At 40.7% G+C, this 25376-nt stretch overlaps 1 protein-coding gene, 1 non-coding gene and 1 pseudogene across 2 annotated transcripts; 1 reads left to right on the forward strand and 2 right to left on the reverse strand.

Annotated features, from left to right (window-relative positions):
* The first annotated feature begins 11847 nt into the window (after positions 1-11847).
* Positions 11848-12687, forward strand: LOC148579099 (uncharacterized). The gene is made up of 3 exons (XM_088488541.1): positions 11848-11911; positions 12266-12449; positions 12513-12687. The coding sequence occupies exons 1-3, from the start codon at positions 11848-11850 to the stop codon at positions 12685-12687; spliced, it is 423 nt and encodes a 140-aa protein (XP_088344667.1).
* Positions 12688-18776: 6089 nt separating this feature from the next.
* On the reverse strand, positions 18777-18880 carry LOC148579100 (small nucleolar RNA R71). The gene has a single exon (XR_015899223.1). It is a non-coding gene; the product is annotated as a small nucleolar RNA R71 (small nucleolar RNA).
* Positions 18881-25006: 6126 nt separating this feature from the next.
* LOC148579101 (small nucleolar RNA R71) lies at positions 25007-25108 on the reverse strand (annotated as a pseudogene).
* Positions 25109-25376: the final 268 nt, after the last annotated feature.

Genomic DNA, 25376 nt, shown 5'->3' on the forward strand with positions numbered 1-25376 from the left:
TTGGAGAAATTTCGAGTAGGGGATACAGAGGATAAGTTCATGTTCACGAACCGTGACCTCCCCCATGAATTAAAGGAACCTTTGATTGATGTTGTTAGAGTAAATGGAGACCTTTTCGCCTGGACTCCAGCCGACATGTCAGGGATAGACCCCGGGTTCATGTCACATCATCTTGCCGTAAAGCCAGAGGCCCAGCTGGTCGCACAGCGAAGAAGAAAGATGTCGTCAGAGAGAGCGGATGACGTAGCCAGGTAGACGGCTAACATGTTGGAAGCTGGCTTCATCAGGGAACTCGACTACTCCACATGGCTCTTAAATGTGGTGCTTGTAAAAAAGGCGAACGGGAAGTAGAGGATGTGTGTCGATTACTCAGATCTTAACAAGGTCTGTTGACGAGAGAGCTAGTGTCGATCTAGAATTTCTCAAACTGGAATATGTTCGTTGCAAGTATAGCTAAATCAACAACTAACTCTCAACATCAAAGTTTAGTATTTTCAAATACAAAATATGTAGACCGAGAGTCTTTCAACCTCGGGTCGTTCTCCCTAGGACGCAATTGGAAGTGTCTCTCTTTCGGTTGTGAGGAAAAGGGGGTTTTCAAGCAAGAAATGAAATATTAAAAGAACTAAGCGATAAAAGAACTAAGGAATGAGCAAAATTGTAATTAATGCATTTAAAGAGAAGATGAGGACAAAACTAGTGAAAATGCTATAAATGCAATAAAGAACCTTGACTTGGGAATGAAAGTCTAAGAATCCTATCATTGCCATAACCACAACTATGATAATTATGATGAGTCAATCTCGCCTAGTTAACCCCAACCATCTAGGAGTAAGTCAAGAAAGCATAATTGATCTTAATCCATAAGTCCTAACCAACTTACCAAACTAGTTGATAAAAGGCTAGCGTCAATGGAAACAAGAGTTGACTAACTACCCAAGAATTACCACTAAATGTGGGACATTATCACTCTAGTATCCTAGGAACTCAAATCCCAAGCCAAGGTGTGAAAATCTACTCAATTTCTAAGGTTGGCATTTTCACAAACACCTTGTGTGCATAAAACCAAAACATGGAAATTTGTAAAGTAAAATAGCAAACTAAAACCAACTATTCACAAAACCAAACATAAACAAACAATCAAGCATAAAAAAAGCATAAGATATAAAATTCATTAATCAAAACTTCAAGAAACTCAAAATTACAATTATAAACAAAGTAACTTGAACCAAAGGAAATGAAAATGAAGACAACGTAATCAAAGAGAAAATTGAGAGTACTTACAATTAAAGAAGCAAAATCCAAAAATCAAAGCTTGCTATAAAATGCTACAATGGAAATTGAAATGAAAACCTAAGAGAGCAATCTACTCTACACTACTCCTACTCCTAATGAAGCTTTTTACCTAATGAAAACTCAAGCTACAACCTAATGAATCCCCCTTCATATATGTTGAATTCTCCTTGATATAGCACCCCAATTCAGCATTTCTTCCTTCCAAAATGGGCCAAAAGGCCTCAGAAAATGCGCTGCATGTGTTTCATTAATGAAATCACGTGTTGGGTCCTATGCGGACGCACAGATGTGTGCGTCCGCACACTTTGCTGTTTTGGCTCCTGTGCGTACGCACAGGTACTTGTGTGCACGCACACTTGGCTGATTCGGTCTTGTGCGTACGCACGCTTGCTTGTGCGCCCGCACACCTTGCTGTGTGTGCTTTTCCTTGTTTTCTTCATGTTCTCTCTTTTGTACATGCTTTCTTCCACTTTTAGCTATTCATTCTTGCCTCTAAGGCCTGAAAACACTCAGCAACTATGTCATGGCATCAAATGGAATAAAAGTGGAATTAAATTGCTCATTTCAACCACAAAATTGCATGTTTTCACATTTAGGATCAAATTGGGGACAAAACACAAAAGTATGCTATTTTGGTGCTTAAGTGTGAGTTCATGTGCTAGAATCCATCCAATTTGAGTCAAAATACACCAACAAATATGGACTCATCAATTCCCCGACACTTAAACAATAGCATGTCCTCATGCTAAACCAACAAGGAAAATAATCAAGAGGGGTTCAACTTTTAAATGCAACTATCTATATGCATGCAAGTATACTATTTACTATCTACGTATCTATCTATAGTATCTATATGAAATTGGTGAAAAACAAACAATCAAACTCCCAAGCAAGTATGGACAAATGGGGTAAGGCAAAGAGATAATTCAATACAAGCAAAATCTAGAGAATTGATTCAACTCATCAAAAAGAAGCAACTTGCAAGAATGCATGATAAGAAGGTATGGAATCATAGAATTGAGTGATCGAACCCTCACTAGGTGTGTATGCACTCTAATCACTCGGTGTCTAGTGTTTCAATCACTCAAGTCTCCTCCTAATGAAGCTTTTAAGGATTTGCTTTTCATCTAATAATCAACAACCATGGATGCATGAATACAATTATCATGAGGACTTCATAGGTTTGTAATGGGGTTAGGGTTGAGATAGGATAAATATGGCTAAGTGGACTAATATGATTGAATCCTTGATTAGTTTAAGTATCCAACTCAACCTATATCAATCAAATTACAAAAAAATGCATTCTAACCACCCATTACTTCTTTTCACACACATTCATGCCTTAGTTTCTATTCAAAACACATATGCATTCCTTATTCATTTTTTTCTTTTTTTCTTCTCTTTGGGGAAACATTTGTCCCATTTTATTACTATATGTTTTTCTTTCATTTCATTTTTTTTTATGACAAATGCATATGGTTGAAGCAAATTGAAACGTGAATGTGCACCCATTTTTCAAATTTTTCAATAATTACCCAAAACAAAATTTTTCTCTACCAATGCTTCCCAAAATTTTTCCCCATACTTAAATGACACACACAGCTCGACCTAAGCTAATCAAAGATGCAATTCAAGGTAATTCATGGTTTTTCACTTAGGGTTGTGATGTGTTAACAATTAGAACAAAAGGGATTAAAAAGCTCAAGAGGGGTTAACAAGGGTAGATGCAAGGGTAAGTCCATATGGGTGTGTGAGTTTAATATCAAAAACGGCCTCAATTATGCTCAATGCAACTCAAAATATCAATTATTGGAAATAAAGAATCAAGCAAAACCGAGATTACAATATATAATCATAGAAGAGATATAACACTCAATGAACAAAATTAGTGGTTAAAAATGTGTAACCACTCATTAAAGCTCAAAAACTCACAAGGCATTTGTTCTTTACTCTTCTATGTTCCATGAAATCATTCAAGCAAGTGTAAAAATAATTTTCCAAATCAATTCAATAGAATGTCCTAAAACAAAATTCTTGGAAAATCCTTGTTAATTTTCACCAAAACTTATTTCCTATATGTATGTATGATGTGATGGATGCAAATTTTTCAAAATTTCTTAGTTCTTTTTCTAATTTTCAATAAGCAAAAAGTAACATGAACAATTAGGATCAAAATAAACTAGGCATATGCTATTCACATCATCCAATCACAATCCATATCTATACTATATACCAAGCAATATAAAGATGCAATATGTATATATATACCAAAATGAAAGTGCAATATTAAAGATAACTGAAAGCAAGCTAATATATATATATGCAAAAGTACTAAACAATAGTGCATAAGTGAAAATACTACAAATATCCGCAAAAAGACATAATAAAGCTTAAAGTAAACTAAATGACAAGTGTTAAGGAGAGAATGTTTACACCCAAAAATCGTAGAACCTCCCCCACACTTAAATCATGTACTGTCCTCAGTGCCAAAAGAATCAATCGGGGGGGGGGGGGAATCAACCATGAGAAGCTCCACCGTCAGATGGTGGTGGGTGGTGGTGACGCTAATAAACAATAATGGCGCGGGATGTCTCTGTGGTGGTCTCAACTGCCGGCTCCTCAACTCTAGGCTCTTCATCTCTCTGAACTACTACCTCCTTAACCGTGGGCTCCGCCGGTCTCCGCTCAGGTGTCTCGACTACCTGGCCAGCTTCAGCTGCTGGCCCCTCAGATGCAGGTTCCTCGGCCTCAGGCTCTGGTGTATCTGGAGGAGGTGGACCAGGGTCTCTATCCTCGAACTTTGCCACTATCTACTAGAAGCGACGAGCGTTGCGGTGCTCGTATCGGTGGACGGCCTGAAGGATCTCCCGACACAACTCATATGGTGTCTGGGGTCGGGGTGTGGGTGCGGGAGCTGTAGGAGGTGCTGAAGTCTCTGCTGCTGATGATGGAGGCTCAGTGGTCTTCCTCTTCATCTGCGGCGGTCTGTCGTAGTCGCCGTATGGTAGGAATGGCTGCTTACTGATGTAGACAGACGTCCGGTCTATTGGGCGTCTCTCTACTCCAGATAGAGCTGCTAATCTGGTGATCAATGATGGGAAGGGAATGTTGTATTTCTGCTGTTGGTTCACCTTCCACATTGACTCTCTGATAAGGGGAAGAACAGAGATCCTCTTCCCCTCCAGAATAGCCCACAGCAAAACTACCACATGGACTCTAATGTGCGTGGCATGCGTGCTCGGTAGAATGTAGTCAGCAATGATCTGCTGCCAGATCCTTGCCTCAGGGTTTAGGTCCGTGCACGCAATGCTTAATGGAACCACATTGTCTCCCTTACTGTACTCCCATCCGGCCTCAGGCAGGCCAATCTTTTCCAGGACCATATCCAATGACAGCTTGCCGGTTATCACGTCCTTCATTATTTGAGTATAAGCACCACAAGCCAGAGGAATATGCAGAATATCCAAGAGGGCCTCTAAAGTAGTATCAGAGGTGTCCAGTGTGACACCTCTTAGAAAAACAGTTGGGGCATCCCTCTTTAGGAAATTTGCGTAGAATTCTTTGACCTGGTGGTCATTGACTTCCACCGGATCGAATTCTATGAATTTTCAATGGTAAAAGCTTAATCTATTAAGGATCTAATCCACATATTTCTTAGGCAGGTTTAGCTTTCTCTCATAGTAAAAGGCTCATTTTTCCAGTTTCTTATATTGTTCTTGGGCTTTAGCGTTAATGAATGTGTCCGGTTGGTTACTCGGAGGCACAGGAGGAGGACGAGCCAAAGGATTGGCTTTCTCCTTTCCTTTGTGGGCCATCCTGAAAAAGACAAAAACAAAGTACAACTCAGGAGAAACAGATAAAAATCACAGAAAGAAGAAGGTTATAATCAAACAATTAAAGTAAGAGCCAATAAGATAAACAAACACTCAATTAAGGAAAAACATGTATAAAACAGTGAAATGCTGAAAAGGAAATGTATTTTCCCAAAATCAAGTAATCTAAGTGATAAATGAAGGAATGAACAACAATTAAAGCATACATATGACTTAGGTGTGCAATGGAAATAAATTGAATTTGAAAGAATTAATTATTGCAATTTTGCATTTGAAATTGGAAGACATAGCAAAAATTGGCATAAAAAGCAATAATCAATGCAACAGTGTGAGTATGCACTTATTCATGTTGAGAGGATAAGAAATGAATACATATACATAACTTCTTGTCCAAAGCAATACTTGATTGAAGAACAAAATGCATTGCTCAAAAACATGAAGGAACAAGTTGCTATGTATATAGTCATTAATGTTGAAAACACATGAATAGGCATTTAATCAATTTACTCGAAAAGCAACATATGTACTGCTGCAATTGGCACCAAACAGAATTCAAAATGTACAAGTCTAAAACTAATTTGGTGTCTGAGCAAAAAGAAAAGAGCAGTCATTACATAATGCAGCTAATTAGTATGCTATAGAAAAATATGCACAGCTAAGGTAACATCAACAGAATAAACACAGTTATAAATTTTAAGTTCAGATTGGTGTTCAAGCAAACGACACAAGGTGCATAATGAAAATCAAAGCTCAGGTAGCATCGACAATGAACAGGGGACTGCGCAAATATGCATTAAGATACCAAATGAAAACAAAATTTGAAGCCCATGTTGATCAGACAAGAGAATCAAATTCAAAAATACTCATTCAGGCGATTCGTCAAGCATGTTATGTGCAGATTCCAAAAACAGCATGCTTAGTTCAGCCACAGCAGGGTTTATAGTTCAATGTAGCAGTTAACCAATCCAGCAAAAATCAGAAACAATCAATCCAGCATCAACATTCAATCCAAAGAACAGAAGTCATCTAACCTAATGCCACCTAATCACTAAAACGAGATTAAAAACAGAATTAAAAGCAAGTAAATTAAAGCAGTAGAAAAAATGCAACAGGGCAGGGAATAAGAAAGAAAGTGGAACCTTTGTTGCAGAAGAGAGGAATGGGGGAAGGAAGAAATGAGGGTGGAGGGCGGTGAGGTGCGGTCTTGGCGGCACAGAAGTTAGCCGCCGTTTATGGCTGGTCGCCAGACTGGAAGGACGTGACTGAAGACTGGGAACTAGCTAGGGCTACTGTCGTACAGAGATAGGGAAGAGAAGAAGAAGAAAATGGGGAACTAGAGGAGAGAGGAAAAGGAAGAGAGAGAGATAGGGGCGATGGTGGTCGCCGGCAGTGAAGCGGTTGGAAGGAGGTGGTGGTTGGTGGTGTTTTGGAGAAGAAGAGAAAGGGGTGGTGGGGTATTTCAGAGAAAAGGAGAAGGAAAGAAGAAAAGGGTTTTGGGAACTGATGAGGCGCGACTCTCTCTTTTTGGTTTAACGTTCGAAAAGTGACCTGTGTGGACGCATAAAAGGAAGAGAGGGGGTTATGCGCGCGCACATAGGCGTGCGAGCGCTGCGGACAGAAGGTGAATGGAAGCCTGTGCAGACGCACAAGGGGTAGTGCGAACGCACAAAAGGGGATAGGGGGTTGCGTTCAGATGCACAAGGAGTGCGTTTGCTGCGACCAGAGGGGTTGCCAAGGTCTGTGCGGGCGCACACAGCTATGCGCTCGCACAAGTAGTTTTTTTTTTTTTTTTTTTTTTTGCAAAGACAGGGTGACCTGTGCGGTCGCACGCAGGGTGTGCGGTCGCACAAGGAGAAAATAAGGGTAGTATACACATGCACAAGCCGTGCGTGTGCTGTGAACAGAGGGTGTGTTGAGGGGTGTGCGAGCGCACACTGCTGTGCGGATGCACAGGGATGGGAAAACAGGGGAGCCGTGCGCGCGCACAAGGCTGTGCGGACGCACAGGACTCTGTTCCTGTAACAAAAATTTTGCCTCTAAGGCACCAAACTTGACATCCAAAACAGGTTTTCAAGTTCTAAAACATCATAAAACTCCCAAAAACACATTATTTTACTAAAATTACCCAACAGAATTTAAAATAAAACTAACCAAGCAAGCAAAAATAACCAATTATTCATGAAACAAAAGCTAAAAGAGAGAAGGTTAGAAGGATATTACCATGGTGGGTGTCTCCCACCTAGCACTTTGGTTTAAAGTCCTTAAGTTGGACTTGGTGAGGGGATCCTTGTTAGGGTGGCTTGCGTTTCCACTCCTCCTTGAATCTCCAACCAAGTTTGCTCTTGATTTGACCTCCGGGGTCCCAAATGAATTGCATCAAACTCCTAAGAGACTTCAAGCTAGCAATTAGGATCCTTAAGTGTTGATCCTTGAAATTAATGCCCGGATCCCATACTTGAGTTCCTCTATCACCATTGACATACTTGTGCGCTCCCCGGAATCCGCTAAATTGACTCTTGCACCAAAATTGAGCTCCAAATGTTGAGATGGCTCCTTTGATGAACTTTCTATTCTCTTGCCACATAACATTCTTATCTCCAACATCCACTACTCTAAGAAAGGTTTGAAGTTGACAATCTATCTCCAAGACGGCATATTGATGTGGGCCTAGAAAGCTTGTTAGAGAGGTCTTCACCCACTCAATTCATTCTTGCACAACTATCTTCGCTCCTTGGTGAATAGAACTTTCCTCAATCTCCTCTAAACCTTCCTCATCATCACTCAAGTCGAAAATTGGAGGTTGTGTGAAGTCCACCTCAACATCTCCTTCAAAATCCAATAAGGGAGGTTCATGAAAGGTCATTGGCGGGGTTGACCAAGTTGGACAAAAAATCTTGAATGATGGAATCCTCTTGATCACTACCTACGAACTCTTCATTTATCTCCTCTTGTGCTTCATGTTGTGACTTGATATCTTCTACTTGATTTTGTAATTCTTCGCTCACTCCATGCTTTTCACTTGGTTCTACGAATTCATTGACTAAAATTTCTTGGTCATGGCATGAACGCAATGAGGCTAACTGGTCCAGAGTTTTCGCTACTGTAGATATGACTTGCTCTTGCTTCTTCCGGAACTCTTGTTGTTCTTGAATGAGCATGAAAAGTTCTTCTTGTGTGGCTTGATCCATGTTTGAAGATGAAGATTGTGGTGATGAAGGTCGACAAACAAACTCATGAGGGTAAGGGTTATGGTTTTGTATGTAGTGAGGTGGGGGTGTATAGAATTGGTGACTAGAAAGGTAAGTGTTTGGGTTCCATTGGGGTGCATTGTGGTAATGGTGTGAAAAAGTCATAAAGAAAGTATAAACAAAACTTACTAACAAAAGCAAATAAACAACCAAAAAGTGCTATTTACACTATTAACATATTCACAACACCCAAAAGATATAACACCGTTTGCATCCCCGGCAACGGCGCCAAAAACTTGACGAGAGAGCTAGTGTCGATCTAGAATTTCTCAAACTGGAATATGTTCGTTGCAAGTATAGCTAAATCAACAACTAACTCTCAACATCAAAGTTTAGTATTTTCAAATACAAAATATATAGACCGAGAGTCTTTCAACCTCGGGTCGTTCTCCCTAGGACGCAATTGGAAGTGTCTCTCTTTTTGTTGTGAGGAAAAGGGGGTTTTCAAGCAAGAAATGAAAGATTAAAAGAACTAAGCGATAAAAGAACTAAGGAATTAGCAAAATTGTAATTAATGCATTTAAGGAGAAGATAAGGACAAAACTAGTGAAAATGCTATAAATGCAATAAAGAACCTTGACTTGGGAATGAAAGTCTAAGAATCCTATCATTGCCATAACCACAACTATGATAATTATGATGAGTCAATCTCGCCTAGTTAACCCTAACCATCTAGGAGTAAGTCAAGCAAGCATAATTGACCTTAATCCATAAGTCCTAACCAACCTACCAAACTAGTTGATAAAAGGCTAGCGTCAATGGAAACAAGAGTCGACTAACTACCCAAGAATTACCACTAAATATCGGACATTATGACTCTAGTATCCTAGGAACTCAAATCCCAAGCCAAGGTGTGAAAATCTACTCAATTTTTAAGGTTGGCATTTTCACAAACACCTCATGTGCATAAAACCAAAACATGGAAATTTGTAAAGTAAAATAGCAAACCAAAACCAACTATTCACAAAACCAAACATAAACAAACAATCAAGCATAAAGAAAGCATAAGATATAAAATTCATTAATCAAAACTTCAAGAAATTCAAAATTGCAATTATAAACAAAGTAACTTGAACCAAAGGAAATGAAAATGAAGACAATGTAATCAAAGAGGAAATTGAGAGTACTTACAATTAAAGAAGCAAAATCCAAAAATCAAAGCTTGCAATAAAATGCTACAATGGAAATTGAAATGAAACCCTAAGAGAGCAATTTACTCTACACTACTCCTACTCCTAATGAAGCGTTTTACCTAATGAAAACTCAAGCTACAACCTAATGAATCCCCCTTCATATGTGTTGAATTCTCCTTGATATAGCACCCCAATTCACCATTTCAGCCTTCCAAAATGGGCCAAAAGGCCTCAGAAAATGCGCTGCACATGTTTCATTAATGAAATCACGTGTTGGGTCCTGTGCAGACACACAGATGTGTGCGTCCGCACACTTTGCTGTTTTGGCTCCTGTGCGTACGCACAGGTACTTGTGCACACGCACACTTGCTTGTGCGCCCGCACACCTTACTGTGTGTGCTTTTTCTTGTTTTCTTCATGTTCTCTCCTTTGTACATGCTTTCTTCCACTTTTGGCTATCCATTCTTGCCTCTAAGGCCTGAAAACACTCAGCAACCATGTCATGGCATCAAATAGAATAAAAGTGGAATTAAATTACTCATTTAAGCACAAAATTGTATGTTTTCACATTTAGGATCAAATTGGGGACAAAATACAAAAGTATGCTATTTTGGTGCTTAAGTGTGAGTTTATGTGCTAGAATCCATCTAATTTGAGTCAAAATACACCAACAAATATGGACTCTTCATCTATCCCAAGGACTCGCTCCCCTTTCCCAACATTGATGCCCTGGTGGATGCGATGGCACTATAGATTTTTAAGTTTCATGGATGCATATTTGGGATAAAATTAGATCCCGATGCATCGGCCTGACAAAGACAAAATAACATTTATAACACCAGGAGGGACTTATTGTTATAAGGTCATGCCGTTTGGGCTGAAAAACGCTGGAGCAATATACCAAAGACTGATGAACAAGGTCTTCAAGGACCATATTGGCAAGTCGGTAGAAGTCTACATAGATGACATGCTGGTAAAGACCTGAGAGTCATTTTTGACTCACTCTGAAAGCACAACATGAGGTTGAACCCCCTGAAGTGCGTATTCGCCATGGAAGCGGGGAAATTCCTTGGATTCATGATCACACAGAGAGGAGTAGAATTCAACCTGGATAAGTGTGAAGCTATTCTTCGCATGACAAGCCCTGGATGCGTGAAGGGCGTACAAAGGCTAGCGGAAAGACTGACGGCCTTATCTCAGTTTCTCGGCGCCTCGGCAGCCAAAGCGCTACCCTTTTTCAACTTGATGAAGACGGGGATGGCCTTCGAATGGACCACGGCTTGCGAAGAAGCTTTAAACCACTTCAAAAAAATCTTGTTGGAGCCATCAGTTCTCGGTAAACCAAAAGAAAGGGAAACCTTGCACCTATACCTAGCAGTCACAGACGAGGCCATGGCGGCTGCCCTGGTCTGGGAAGAGGACAGGCAACAACAACCTGTATTTCATAAGTAAGGTACTCCAAGGAGCGGAGCTGAGATATACCATGCTAGAAAAATTAGCTTTTACCTTGTTAATCTCCTCTCGGAGGTTAAGGCAATACTTTCAAGGGCATTCGATCATCCTACAAACTGACCAGGCAATTCGACAAATCTTGAAAAAAGCCTGACCTGGCGAGATGAATGATGACTTGGGCGATAGAACTGTCTTACTATGATATCCAGTACGAACCCCGTCACGTTATCAAAGTGCAAGTGATGGTTGATTTCTTAGTTGAAGTGACCGGAGATGTTCCCGAAGTCTCGAGCACACGGTGGAAGCTCCATGTAGACAGAGCTTCCAACCAAGCATTCAGAGGAGCCAGGATCATTTTAGAAAGCTCAAAAACCTACGAGCAGTCCATAAAATTTAAGTTTTTGGTTTCGAACAACCAAGCTAAATACAAAGATATAATCGATAGCTTGATTCGAGCCAAGGAGGTCGGGGTGGCAAAGCTTGAAATTAACAGCGACTTTCAGGTCGTGACAGCCCAAGTGAACGGGACATACCAAGCTCGGGACCCATTATTGCAAAAATATCAGGAAAGAACCAAACAGTTGTGCAAGGATTTTGAGGAGGTAGTGGTCCAACATGTACCCAGAAAGAGAAATGCTAGAGTAGACCTTTTGACAAAATTGGTGAGCTCCAAGCCAGAAACGGGAAATCGATCTCTCATCCAAGGCTTGGTAAAGGAGCCGTCGGTGACCCTCTGCTTGACACAGGGTCAAGAGGAACCTCTTTCTTGGATCAGCCTGATCCAACATTTTCTCGAGGAAGAGGAGTTGCCAGAAAACAAGAAGCCAAGATTGTGAGAAGAGAGGCTACCAAGTATGCTGTGGTACAAGGGCAGCTATACAAGAGATGGCTCAAGCAACCCTTGCTGTAGTGCTTGTAGCCCGATCAGACAGAGTATGTCCTGAGAGAAGTACATGAAGGATGCTACGGATACCACATTAGGGGGAAATCTTTAGCTCGGAAGCTCGTCAGAGCTGGTTACTATGGGCCTTCCATGATGGCTAACGTTCGCGAGTTCGTTAAGAAATGCAGGAAATGCCAAGAAAATGCAAACTTTCACAACACACCAGCAGAAGAGCTCAGCTCCGTTCTGTCCCCACAACCTTTCTTCCAATGGGGAGTTGACTTGCTGGGTCCCTTCCCAATGGCCCCATGGCAGGCCAAGTATCTAATTGTAGCCATTGATTATTACACCAAATGAGTGGAGGCTGAACCGTTGGCAAGAATATCATCTGTGAATTGTCGAAAATTCCTTTGGTGACAGGTGATCGTGAGCTTTGGATTCCAGAGGTCTTGGTGTCGGATAATGGAACACAGCTTTCCGACAAGAAATTTGAGGAGTTCCTGTCAGGCCTTGGAATCAAACAAAAGTTCTCTTCTATGGAACACACCCAGAGCAACGGACAAGCTGAGGCGGCGAACAAGGTCATCCTGAATGGGCTGAAAAAGTGCCTAAATTAGAGGAAGGGCTCCTAGGCAGATGAGTTAGCCTCGATCATGTGGTCCTACAGCACAACACCACAATCTTCTACCGGAGAGATACCTTTCCAGCTTACTTATAGTGTGGATACGGTGATTCCCATGGAAATTGGAGAACTGAGCTCAAGGCTACTCCTCAACGGAAGTGACGAAGTGACTAAGAAGGACCTGATAGATGAGACCAAGGAGATGGTCCACTTGTCATAAGTGGCACTGAAGCAAAGGTTAGCGTTGCACTACGACCGCAGTATCCAAAACAGGAGGTTTTAAGAAGGTGACTTGGTTCTACGACGCAACAATATCGGTCGACTCTGGGGGAAGGAAAGCTCTCCTCTAATTTGGAAGGACCCTACAGGGTAAAAGAAGTGCACGAAAATGGCACCTACAAGTCAGAGCGGTTAGACGGAAAGGAGATCCCGAGGACTTGGAATACAACGAACCTTAGGAGATTTTACTCCTAAAGATTTGACAACCTCCCGTCCAACCAGTTATCTTCCTTTTCTCTAAAGCTCGTTTAATGTATGTACTTTCATTTACCTTCATTTACTTTGTTTTACCAATTTACTTGTATCATTATATATTGTTAAATAAGGGGTACTCTTTCCCCTTGTCGTCTGAATGGAACAGCGGCAAGGGGTTTTACGAGGTCCATTGTTGGAAAGCAATTATGTGTTGATATTTGAAATTTATTTTTGACTTATTCATTGTTTCCATGTCACAAAGCCGGCTTCCCGGGACTGGTCACCCCGAAAACCCTGATGCAATGATATACAGATATCCATCAAATTACAGCCTAACGGTCAAACGAAGAAGCAATATAGCGGTAAAGTGACCAAAATAATGCAAATATTCTAATTATAAGATTCAAAATCATTAAAACAATAGTCCAAAAGGGCATCACATCGGCCCAACAACGGAAAAGTAACAACTTTAGAAACACAAGGGGCATCACATCGGCCCAATAATGAAAAGTGTTCAAAAAATATTACAAATTCTAAAACACATCACTTCCTCGGGATATCAACAATTTTGCCATCTTGAACCATTTTAAAGGCACCAACAGTAGAAGTGTCAAAGTCGGGAGAAAAGAGAGAGACCTAAGCTTTGATCACCTCCTCGGTAGCAACAATGGCATCCCGGGAGTCTTTGAGAATCTCCTTGTTCTTCTTCTTCATGCTGAGTTGCTGACGGCCTCTTGACGAGCGGAGTTCGCCAACTTCACGGACCTCGCAAGCTTTTTCCAGCTCCTTTACTTTACTCTTTGCTGCGGTGGCCCGGCCTTAAGGTTCATTAAGCTGTTTGGAGAGGGAGAGGTCCTATTCCACGAGGCAGTTGATCTCCTCACTTGTCTTCTTCACCTTCATCTCCTCCTCGGCAAGTTGGGTTTTCAGGGACTCCCCTTAGGCCTTCATGCTGGCAATATCCCTTTGGGCAGCTATATATTTCCCATCCAAAACTTAGCACTGAGCCAAGACGGGTTCCACTTTTCTGGCAATGGCGGCACCCCAGAGGAGGCTCTGGTACATCCACCTCGCTTGAGCGGCTAGGTCCTCAAACTGGAAGAATTCTTCAGTGCTCTGCAAGAGTTGGGAGTCAATAAAGAGCCCTGCGTCAAAATTTTTCTCCATCACCGTGAGAACTTATCCCGAGTTGGAATCGATTTTCCTCTTCTAGGGGTTGGAAATGACGATCACCTCTGCCTCAGGCTCAATATCAACCCCATTACCCCGATCAGCCTCGTCGGCAGCAAGGTTCACGGGAAGTGTCTGGGTCGAAGGCTGCAATTGAGCTTCACCCTCGCCGGTCGGAGGAACCTTGGGTTCGACGGTGGGGGTTGTCGAGCTGTCGTTTTCACTATTATTCATTGGGAAAAGATGAGTCATCAAACAAGTAAGAGAAAATGTACCCCGCTGCCATCCCAACTGAAATAGAACAAGGAGAAAGAGATTAGGGGAAAGCAAATTACGGCAAAATACAGATGCATAAAAAAATAAGTTATGAAATCGGGGGGTACATCAATGCATAAACCGAGAAAATGAAAAAACAATAGTAACAGACAGGGTCTTACCCACACAATCATGAACGGCTGCCCGGTCACCTATCAGAAGATGAGGGTTGAGGTTCTTAGAACCAAAAATTGTTAACAAGATGTCAGCGATTTGTTGATTCTGCCGAACTAACCCATCATAAGTCATCTTAATCAAGTAATTGGGACCAGTCCCGAAGCTCCAGTAGGTCAGTATGCGCCTCTCCCCCTCTCGAGAGTAAGCCAAAAGGGGTGACGACCTCGAGCCGGACGTACTTTGAAGAACGTTTCCTTGAATCCGTGGAACGAATCCTCGAACAGACCAAAGATCCGTTGGTTCTGCGTGACTCGAAAAGAAAGATAACCTTTTTTATGTTTACCTTCCCGGGAGGGTTGGTAAGAAGGAAGAAATAGAGGAAGACTGATGAGCGGATAATTTATACGCTTTTTAGCATTGTTTTTAGGTAGTTTTTAATATGTTTTAGTTAATTTTTATTAGTTTTTATTTAAAAATTACATTTTTGGACTTTACTATGAGTTTGTGTATTTTTTGTGATTTCAGGTATTTTCTGGCTGAAATTGGGGGACCTGAGCAAAAATTTGATTCAGAGGCTAAAAAAGGACTGCAGATGCTGTTGGATTCTGACCTCCCTGCACTCAAAGTGATATTTTTGGAGCTACAGATGTCCAATTGGAACGCTCTTAATTTCGTTGGAAAGTAGACATCATGGGCTTTCCAGAAATATATAATAGTCCATACTTTACTTGAGATTTGATGGCCCAAACCGGCGTTCAAAGTCAGCTTAAAATTTCTGGCGTAAAATGCCCAAACTGGCACCAGAATTGGAGTTAAACGCCCAAACTGGCACCAAAATTGGAGTTAAATGCCCAAACTGGCACCAAAGTTGGCGTTTAACTCCACGAATAGCCTATGCACGTGAAAGCTTCAATGCTCAGCCCAAGCACACATCAAGTGGGCCCCGGAAGTAGATTTCTGCATCATTTACTTATTTCTGTAAACCTTAGGCTACTAGTTCATTATAAATAGGACCTTTTACTAGTGTATTTTCGTACCTTTTGATCTTTGGAACTTGTATGTTCACGTTTGGAGGCTGGCCTCACGGCCATGCCTAGACCTTGTTCTTATGTATTTTCAACGGTGGAGTTTCTACACCCCATAGATTAAGGTGTGGAGCTCTGCTGTTCTTCATGAATTAAAGCAATTACTACTGTTTTTCTATTCAATTCACGCCCACTTCTTGTTCTAAAATATTCACTCGCACTTCAACCTGATGAATATGATGATCCGTGACACTCATCATTATTCTCACTTATGAACGCGTGCCTGACAAACACTTCCGTTCTATCTGCAATAGCTTGAGTGTGTATCTCTTAGCCTCTTGGTTCACGACGCATGGTTACCTCTCCTGACAACAGAGCCTTCTATTCCGTGAAATCAGAGTCTTCGTAGTATAGGCTAGAACCATTGGCAGCATTCTTGGGATCCAGAAAGTCTAAACCTTGTCTGTGGTATTCCGAGTAGGATCCGGGAAGGGATGACTGTGATGAGCTTCAAACCTGCGAATGTGGGGCGCAAGTGACAGTGCGCAAAAGGACAATGGTCCTATTCTAACGCTAGCGGGAACCGACAGACAATTAGCCCTGCGGTGACAGCGCAGATGGATTTGTTTTCATCTGAGAGGATCATACAGCTTGCCATGGAAGGAGGTAACGCATGGTTGGAAGAAGGCAGTAGGAAAGCAGAGGTTCAGAAGCAACAAAGCATCTCCATACGCTTATCTGAAATGCCACCAATGAATTACATAAGTATTTCTATCTTATTTTCTATTTTAATTATATTTTAATTATCAAAACTCATAACCATTTGAATCCGCCTGACTGAGATTTACAAGGATGACCATAGCTTGCTTCAAGCCGACAATCTCCGTGGGATCGACCCTTACTCACGTAAGGTATTACTTGGACGACCCAGTGCACTTGCTAGTTAGTTATGCAGAGTTGTGAAAAGAGTTGAGATTACGATCGTGCGTACCAAGTTGTTGGCACTGTTTCAGAGATCACAATTTCGTGCACCAAGTTTTTGGCGCTGTTGTCTGGGATTGTTCGAGTTTGGACAACTGACGGTTCATCTTGTTGCTCAGATTAGGTAATTTTATTTTATTTTTAAAGCTTTTTATTTTCGAAAAATTTTCAAAAAAAAAATAAATTATTCTATGTTCTTCAGAATTTTAAGAATGAATTCTAGAGTTTCAGATAATGGTTTTATCATCACAGGAGCTTTCCCATCAATTTGACTGTTGTATGTAATGTCCTCCTGAAACTTGGCTAGCCATGTCTAATCTTTTTAGACTGAAGCTTTAGACTAACATTGCATGATTCCTGGAATTCCGATTAAAAATTTTGAATTTAATTATTTTCTCTTTTTCAAAATAATTTTCAAAAAATTCAAAAAAATTTACAAAATCATAAAACAAAAAATATTTTGTGTTTCTTGTTTGAGTCTAATGTCAAATTTTAAGTTTGGTGTCAATTGCATATTTTGATTTTTTCTTTAAATTTTCGAAAATCCATGCATTTAAGTTTTGTTCTTCGTTGATCTTCAAGTTGTTCTTGATGATTTTCTTGGGTCTGACCTTTAAATTCTCTTGTTTTGTGTCTTTTGTTGTTTCTCATGTGCATTCTCAATTTATTAGTGTCTCTAATATGAAAATTTCTAAGTTTGGTGTCTTGCATGTCTTTCTTTTCTCCAAAAAAAAAATTCAAAAATATATCTTTTCAAGTCAATAATACAGAGAATTGAAGATTTAGAATATGCAGCAGAGGAATTGCAAAGAAAAAGCTGGGCGTTCAAAACGCCCAATGAGAAAGGAATTCTGGCGTTTAAACGCCAGCCAGGGTACCTGGATGGGCGTTAAACGTCCAAAAGGGTAGTATTTTGGGCGTTAAACGCCATAATGGATACCATTCTGGGCGTTTAACTCTAGAACAACACAAGGGAGGTAAGTTAGTTTTTAATTCAAATCTTTTTCAAATCTTCATAATTCTTCAAAATCAAATCCTTTTCAAATCATATCTTTTTCAAAATCATATCTTTTTCCATTTTTCTCTCACTATTTTCGAAAATCCTGACTACCAATTAATGATTTAATTCAAAAATTTCAAGTTTGTTACTTCTTTGTTAAGAAAGGTTCAACATTTGAATTTTAGAATCATATCTTTTAAATTCCTTGTTAGTCAAGTCATCAATTTTAAAAAAATCAAATCTTTTCAAATTGTTTTTCAATCATATCTTTTTTTTTAATCATATCTTTTTCAAATCACATCTTTTTAAAATTCCAATTTCAAAATCTCTTTCTAATTTCTTATCTTTTCAAAAATTATTATTTCTTATCTTTTTCATAACCACTTTCTCATTTTTAATTTTCAAAAACCATCAACCACTTTTTTAAAATTCTTTTTAATTATTTTAAAATTTTTAGTTTTATTTAAAAATTTGTTTTCAAAAATTTTTCCCCTCCTCACCTTCTTCTATTTAAGGACTAACACTCCTCCTCAATTAGCAATTCGGACTCTTCTTCCTTCTTCATATGTTCGAATTCTTATCTACCTACCTCATCCCTCTATTCCTATTTTCCTCTGACACCTCAAGGAATCTCTATACTGTGACATAGAGGATTTCATACTTTCTTGTTCTCTTCTCTTTCTTATGAGTAGGAACAAGGACAAAGGCATTCTTGTTGAAGCTGATCCTGAACCTGAAAGGACCTTGAAGAGGAAGCTAAGAGAAACTAAATCACAACTCTCTGGAGAGGACCTGACAGAAATTTTCGAAAAGGAAGAAGACATGGCAACCGAAAATAACAACAATGCCAACAATGCAAGGAAGATGCTTGGTGACTTCATTGCACCCTCTTCTGACTTCTGTGGAAGGAGCATCTCAATTTCTGCAATTGGAGCAAACAACTTTGAGCTTAAGCCTCAATTAGTTTCTCTAATGCACCAGAATTGCAAGTATCATGGACTTCCATTGGAAGATCCTCATCAGTTTTTAGCTGAATTCTTGCAAATCTATGACATTGTTAAGACCCATGGGGTTGACCCTGAGGTCTACAGACTTATGCTTTTCCCTTTTTCTGTAAGAGACAGAGCTAGGACATGGTTGGACTCACAACCTAAAGAAAGCCTGAACTCTTGGGAAAAGCTGGTCAATGCCTTCTTGGCAAAGTTCTTTCCACCTCAAAAATTGAGTAAGCTTAGAGTGAAAGTCTAGACCTTCGGATAGAAGGAAGATGAATCCCTCTATGAAGCTTGGGAAAGATATAAGCAGTTGATCAGAAGGTGTCCTTCTGGCATGCTTTCAGAATGGAGCATCATATGCATATTCTATGATGGTCTGTCTGAACTGTCCAAGATGTCATTGGACAACTCTGCTGGTGGATCTCTTCATCTGAAGAAGACGCCTGAAGAAGCCCAGGAACTCATTGAAATGGTTGCAAATAACCAGTTCATGTACACTTCTGAAAGAAATCCTGTGAACAATGGGACAACTCAGAAGAAAGGAGTTCTTGAGATTGATACTCTGAATGCCATATTGGCTCAGAATAAAATATTGACTCAGCAAGTCAATATGATTTCTCAGAGTCTGTCTGAAATGCAAGCTGCATCAGGCAGTACTAAGGAGGCTTCTTCTGAAGAAGAAGCCTATGACCCTGAGAATCCTGCAATGGCAGAGGTGAATTACATAGGAGAATCCTATGGAAACACCTATAATCCTTCATGGAGAAATCATCCTAACCTCTCATGGAAGGATCAACAGAAGCCTAGTCAAGGCTTTAATAATAATAATGGTGGAAGAAACAGGTTTGGCAATAGCAAACCTTTTTCATTATCTCCTCAGCAACAGATAGAGAACTTTGAGCAGAATCGTTCTGGCTTAGCAAACATAGTCTCTGATCTATCTAAGACCACACTAAGTTTCATGAATGAAACAAGATCCTCTATTAGAAATTTGGAGGCACAAGTGGGTCAGCTGAGTAAGAGAATTACTAAAACTCCTCCTGGCACTCTCCCAAGCAATACAGAAGAAAATCCCAAGAGAGAGTGCAAGGCCATAACCATGACCAACATGGCCAAACCTGGAGAGAGTAAGGAAGACGTGATTCCCAGTGAGAAACACCTAATGGGATGTCCTCTGAACGAAAAGAAGTTCCCTTTTGAGGAACCAAGGAAATCTGAGGCTCATACAAAGACCATAGAGATTCCATTGAACCTACTTCTGCCATTCATGAGCTCTGATGAGTATTCTTCCTCTGAAGAGGATGAAGATATCACTGAAGAGCAAGTTGCTAAGTACCTGGGAGCAATCATGAAGCTGAATGCCAAGTTATTTGGTAATGAGACTTGGGAGGATGAACCCCCCTTGCTCACCAATGAACTGAATGAATTGATTAGGCAAACATTACCCCAGAAGAAACCGGATCCTGGAAAATTCTTAATACCTTGTACCATAGGCACCATGACCTTTGAGAAAGCTCTATGTAACCTTGGGTCAAGTATAAACCTCATGCCTCTCTCTGTAATGGAGAAACTAGGGATCCTTGAGGTGCAAGCTGTAAGAATCTCACTAGAGATGGCAGACAATTCAAGGAAACAGGCTTATGGACTTGTAGAGGATGTCTTGGTAAAGGTTGAAGCCCTTTACATCCCTGCTGACTTCATACTCCTGGACACTGGGAAGAGTAAGGATGAATCCATCATCCTTGACAGACCCTTCCTAGCCACAGCAAAAGCTGTGATTGATGTTGACAGAGGAGAGTTGGTCCTTCAAGTGAATGAGGACTATCTTGTGTTTAAGGCTCAAGGATCTTCCTCTGTAACCATGGAGAGGAAGCATGAAAAGCTTCTCTCAACGCAGAGTCAAACAGAGCCCCCACACTCAACTTCTAAGTTTGGTGTTGGGAGGCCAACATCAAGCTCTAAGTCTCTGTGAAGCTCTCTAAAAGTTTCACTGTCAAGCTATTGACATTAAAGAAGCGCTTGTTGGGAGGCAACCCAATGATAATTAATTATATTTATTTTATTTTCTATTGTTCTTTTATGTTTTCTTAGGTTGATGATCATGTGGAGTCACAAAAACAACTGCAAAAATCAAAGCAAAATAAAAAACAGCATTAAAAACAACACACCCTGGAGGAGGAGCTTACTACCGTTTAAACGCCAGTAAGGGTAGCAGAATGGGCGTTAAACGCCCAGTCTGGCACCATTCTGGGCGTTTAACGCCAGAAAATGGCACCAGACTGGCGTTTAACACCAGAAAAGGACATCAAACTGGCGTTTAAACGCCAGAAAAGGAAGAAAAGCTGGTGTTAAATGCCAAAAATGGCCAGCAACCTGGCGTTTAACGCCAGGATTGGCACTCCAAGGGGCATTTACACGCCAAAATGTTACAGGGATGAGAAATCCTTGACACCTCAGGATCTGTGGACCCACCAGGATCCCCACCTATCTCAACTCTCTCTCTCTCTTCTTCACACCTTCCCATAACACCCTTCCTCAAATACCCCTCACCAATCACCTCCTCACAATTCAAATTCAAAAACCTTTCCCTCCCACACCCAACCCCTAATACATGAACCTTACCCCTCTCTCCACTCCTATATAAACCCCTCATCCCTCCTTCATTTTCACACATCATAAACACTCATTTCCCCCCTCTTGGCCGAACCACTCATACCTCTCTATCTCCTCTATTTTCTTCTTCTTCTACCCCCTTCTTTCTTCTTTTGCTCGAGGACGAGCAAACCTTCGAAGTTTGGTGTGGTAAAAGCGTTGCTTTTTGTTTTTCCATAACCATTTATGGCACCTAAGGCCAGAGAAACCTCTAGAAAGAGGAAAGGGAAGGCAAAAGCTTCCACCTCTGAGTCATGGGAGATGGAGAGATTCATCTCAAAGGTCCATCAAGACCACTTCTATGAAGTTGTGGCCAAGAAGAAGGTGATCCCTGAGGTCCCTTTCACGCTCAAAAGGAATGAGTATCCGGAGATCCGACATGAGATTCGAAAAAGAAGTTGGGAAGTTCTCACCAACCCCATTCAACAAGTCAGAATCTTAATGGTTCAAGAGTTCTATTGATGCCAGGGCATTTTGGCCAGTTTCACTGACCTTTTCTTTACTGTTTTTAGGGTAGTTTCATGCATTTCATTAGGAAATAAGCTAGTTTTGGGTAGATATTCACTTACATCTTGATTCAAGCATACATTGTGCACTTTACATGATTTCATGAGGATTTTGCATGAATTTAAGGACAACTTGGATGTTGCATTTCCCATGACTTGGACTAGAACTTTGATGCACTTTATTGCTTGATTTCAGGACAAAGGAAGCAAAGAAGAACCACATTAGTGGCTACGTTAGTTACACTAACGTTAACACTAACGTGGAATGGGAGTAACTTGCAAAGTTAATGAGAAAAGTGATTGCCAATAACGCTCTCAAAGCCATCATTGCCCACGTTAAGAGTCACGTTAACTAACTTAACGTGAACTCTAACGTGGAAGAAAGGAAATGGAGCCAACGTTAGTGACACTTAACATTATCACTAACGTTGGACCAAGCTCATGAGTGGCCATGTTAGTCACCACGTTAACTTAGTTAACGTGGCCTCTAACGTTAAGAAGAAAGGGGGGAAGCCAACGTTAGTGATATTCAACATTATCACTAACGTTGGCCAAGTCACACTAGGCCACGTTAACTCCCACGTTAATCTAGTTAACGTGGAAGCTAACGTGAGGAAACAATGTGGTCGACAATGTTAGTGACACTAAACATTGTCACTAACGTTGGAAGGAACCCACACAAGCCCCAATAAGCCACGTTAACTCCCACGTTAACTTAGTTAACGTGGAAGTTAACGTGAAGAAGAGAGGTGACGCCAACGTTAGTGACACCCAACATTGTCACTAACGTTGGAAAGAGCCCACACATGCCACCATGAGCCACGTTAACTCCCACGTTAACTTAGTTAACGTGGAAGTTAACGTGAGGAGAAGGATGATGAGCCAACGTTAGTGACATTCAACATTGTCACTAACGTTGGAGATGGCTAGCATGGCCACGTTAGAAGCCACGTTAACCTAGTTAACGTGGACTCTAACGTGGGAGCTAAGGGGCACATTGGAACATTAGTGACAATGTTAAGTGTCACTAACATTCTCGAAGGAAGGCAAGCTTACGTTAAAAGAGCCACGTTAACTAAGTTAATGTGGACTCTAACGTAGGGAAGGGGAGGCTTCTCAACGTTATTGGGAAAGTTGAGTCCCAATAATGTGCGCGAAGGACAAAGAGGCAACGTTAGTAGCAAAGTTTGTGCCACTAACGTTGAGGTTAACGTGGCTCTTACTTGGGTAAGGAACGTTAGTGAAAAAGTTGAATGTCACTAACGTTCTCGAACCCATATTTTCACTAAACGTTAACACCACTAACGTCCTAAGCTGAAGTCTCTGCCCACTTCACACTTTCTCTCTGCAAGTAAAGCCAAGCCCAATGAAGAAGATAACTGCTTCAAACTCAAGATCCAAAGGCCCAGACCCAAGACTTGAAGAACCAACTAGAAGAGTAGAAGAGTAGTATATATAGGAGTAGCTTTGAATTCAATAGGGAGTGGGAAAATATAGGGAGCCTCTTGGCATAGAATTACTCTCTGTATTTACTTTCTCTGCACTTCTAGTATCATCATGTATTCTCCATCTTTGTTTTCATTTTCCAGAGCTATGAACAACTAAACCCCTTTCATTGGGTTAGGGAGCTCTGTTGTAATTTGATGGATCAATACTAGTTTTCATTGTTCTTCTTCTATCTTTTCTCTTGATTTTACTTGAAAGCTTTCGATCTTCATCCAATTGGGTAGTTATCTTGGAAAAGAGCTATTCATACTTGGATCTCTTCTGAACCTTGAAAGAGGAATGAAGAGATCAAGCTAGAAATGCTTTCTCATGCTGGACCAAATTGGGTTTGGATGGATATGTGACTATAATCCTCTCAACACTTGATTTGGGAAATGCATGTGGTATAATCAGTGACCATACTTCATCTCTTCTCATGAGCAATTGACCAAGGAATTGGCTATTGATCAAGATTTGAGAGATTGAATTACAAGAAATTGTAATTCAATCACTTAAGATTTCCAAGTAGATCAATGAGTGCATTGATTGAGGAAGAGATGAAAATGAAATTGATCCGGAGAATGCAACATCTCCTGAGCCCAATGAACTCCCCATTTCTGATCTTACCCATTCTCTTAAATTTCTGCATTTACTTTTATGAGCAATTACCCCATTCCCATTTACAATTCTGCAATTTACTTTCCGTAATTTATTTCTAGCAATTTACTTTTCTGTTAATTGCTTTCCCGCCATTTTATTTTCTGCAATTCTCTACTCAAATTCTGGATTCGCTCAACTAGAACATTCCTCTAACTAAAGTTGCTTGATCAATCAATCCTTGTGGGATTCGACCTCAGTCTATTGTGAGTTTTTACTTGACGACAAATTCGGTACACTTGCCGAAGGAAATTTGTTGAGAGACAAGTTTTTAGTGCATCAAGTTTATGGCGCCGTTGCCGGGGATTGATTGTGCATCAACAATGATTAGATTGGAGGATAACTAGATTGAGCATTTTATTTTTGTTTGATTAATTTTCTATTTGAGCCATTTACTTCCTGTTGTAGTTAATTTCTTCCCTTCCCCCTACTTTTTCTTTGTTATTTACCATTCATCTCACTAACCCACTAACTGTTTGATATATTGCATCACTCACACTAACAGTAATTCTGACAGATATACTTTCTGCACTTATTCTCTTTGCTTGTACTTGTTGGTTGTATGACAGGGAGAAGAAGCGGAGCTTCAACTTCCTTTGATTCTGAACCTGAGAGAACCTTCCTTAGACTAAGGAGGGAGGCAAAAGAAAAACGTGTAGTTGGTGCTGAAGAAGAGGAGGAACACTTTGAGGAATACTTTGAACCAAACATGGAAGAAAACATGGAAAACCATCACGAAGAAGAGGCTCACAACCATGGCGGAAGAGGTCGAGCAAATCATACTAGGGAGGATAGAAGAGTTTTAGGCTCTTACATCAATCCAAACCCAGGAAACTGTGGAAGTAGCATTCAAAAGCCAACCATCCATGCCAACAATTTTGAACTAAAACCACAGCTCATCACCCTTGTTCAGAACAACTGTTCGTTCGGAGGAAGTGTCCAAGAGGACCCCAATCAACATCTAACCACCTTCCTGAGAATATGTGACACAGTGAAGTCTAATGGTATTCATCCTGACGCCTATAGACTGCTCTTATTTCCATTTTCACTCAAGGATAAGGCAGCCAAGTGGCTGGAGTCTTTCCCAAGGGAGAGCTTGACAACTTGGGAAGATATGGTGAAAAAATTCTTAGCAAGATTTTACCCTCCTCAACGAATCAATAGGCTGAGAGCTGAGGTCCAAACTTTCAGGCAACAAGATGGTGAGACTCTATATGAAGCATGGGAGAGGTTTAAAGACCTAACAAGGAGGTGCCCATCAGATATGTTCAATGAATGGGTGCAGCTGCACATTTTCTACGAAGGGCTTTCTTATGAGTCAAAGAAGGCCGTAGACCATTCATCCGGAGGATCTTTGAACAAGAAGAAGACCATTGAGGAGGCCATAGATGTCATTGAAACAGTAGCAGAGAATGACTATTTCTATGCTTCCGAAAGAGGGAACACAAGAGGAGTAATGGAGCTAAACAATGTAGATGCTCTGCTGGCCCAAAACAAGCTCATTACCCAGCAGCTGGCTAACCTCACCAAGA

The sequence above is a fragment of the Arachis ipaensis genome, chromosome B10 (genome assembly GCF_059453495.1).
Source record: "Arachis ipaensis isolate K30076 ecotype BB chromosome B10, ASM5945349v1, whole genome shotgun sequence".
NCBI lineage: Eukaryota > Viridiplantae > Streptophyta > Magnoliopsida > Fabales > Fabaceae > Arachis > Arachis ipaensis.

What these genes read in the sequence shown, in the direction of transcription:
- LOC148579099 (XM_088488541.1), top strand. Translation starts at nt 11,848, where the DNA reads ATGGCTCAAGCAACCCTTGCTGTAGTGCTTGTAGCCCGATCAGACAGA. An exon ending in CAGAGTATGTCCTGAGAGAA is followed by an intron (nt 11,912 to 12,265) that starts GTACATGAAGGA and finishes CTTTGGTGACAG; the next exon opens with GTGATCGTGAGCTTTGGATT. An exon ending in ATCCTGAATGGGCTGAAAAA is followed by an intron (nt 12,450 to 12,512) that starts GTGCCTAAATTA and finishes GTGGTCCTACAG; the next exon opens with CACAACACCACAATCTTCTA.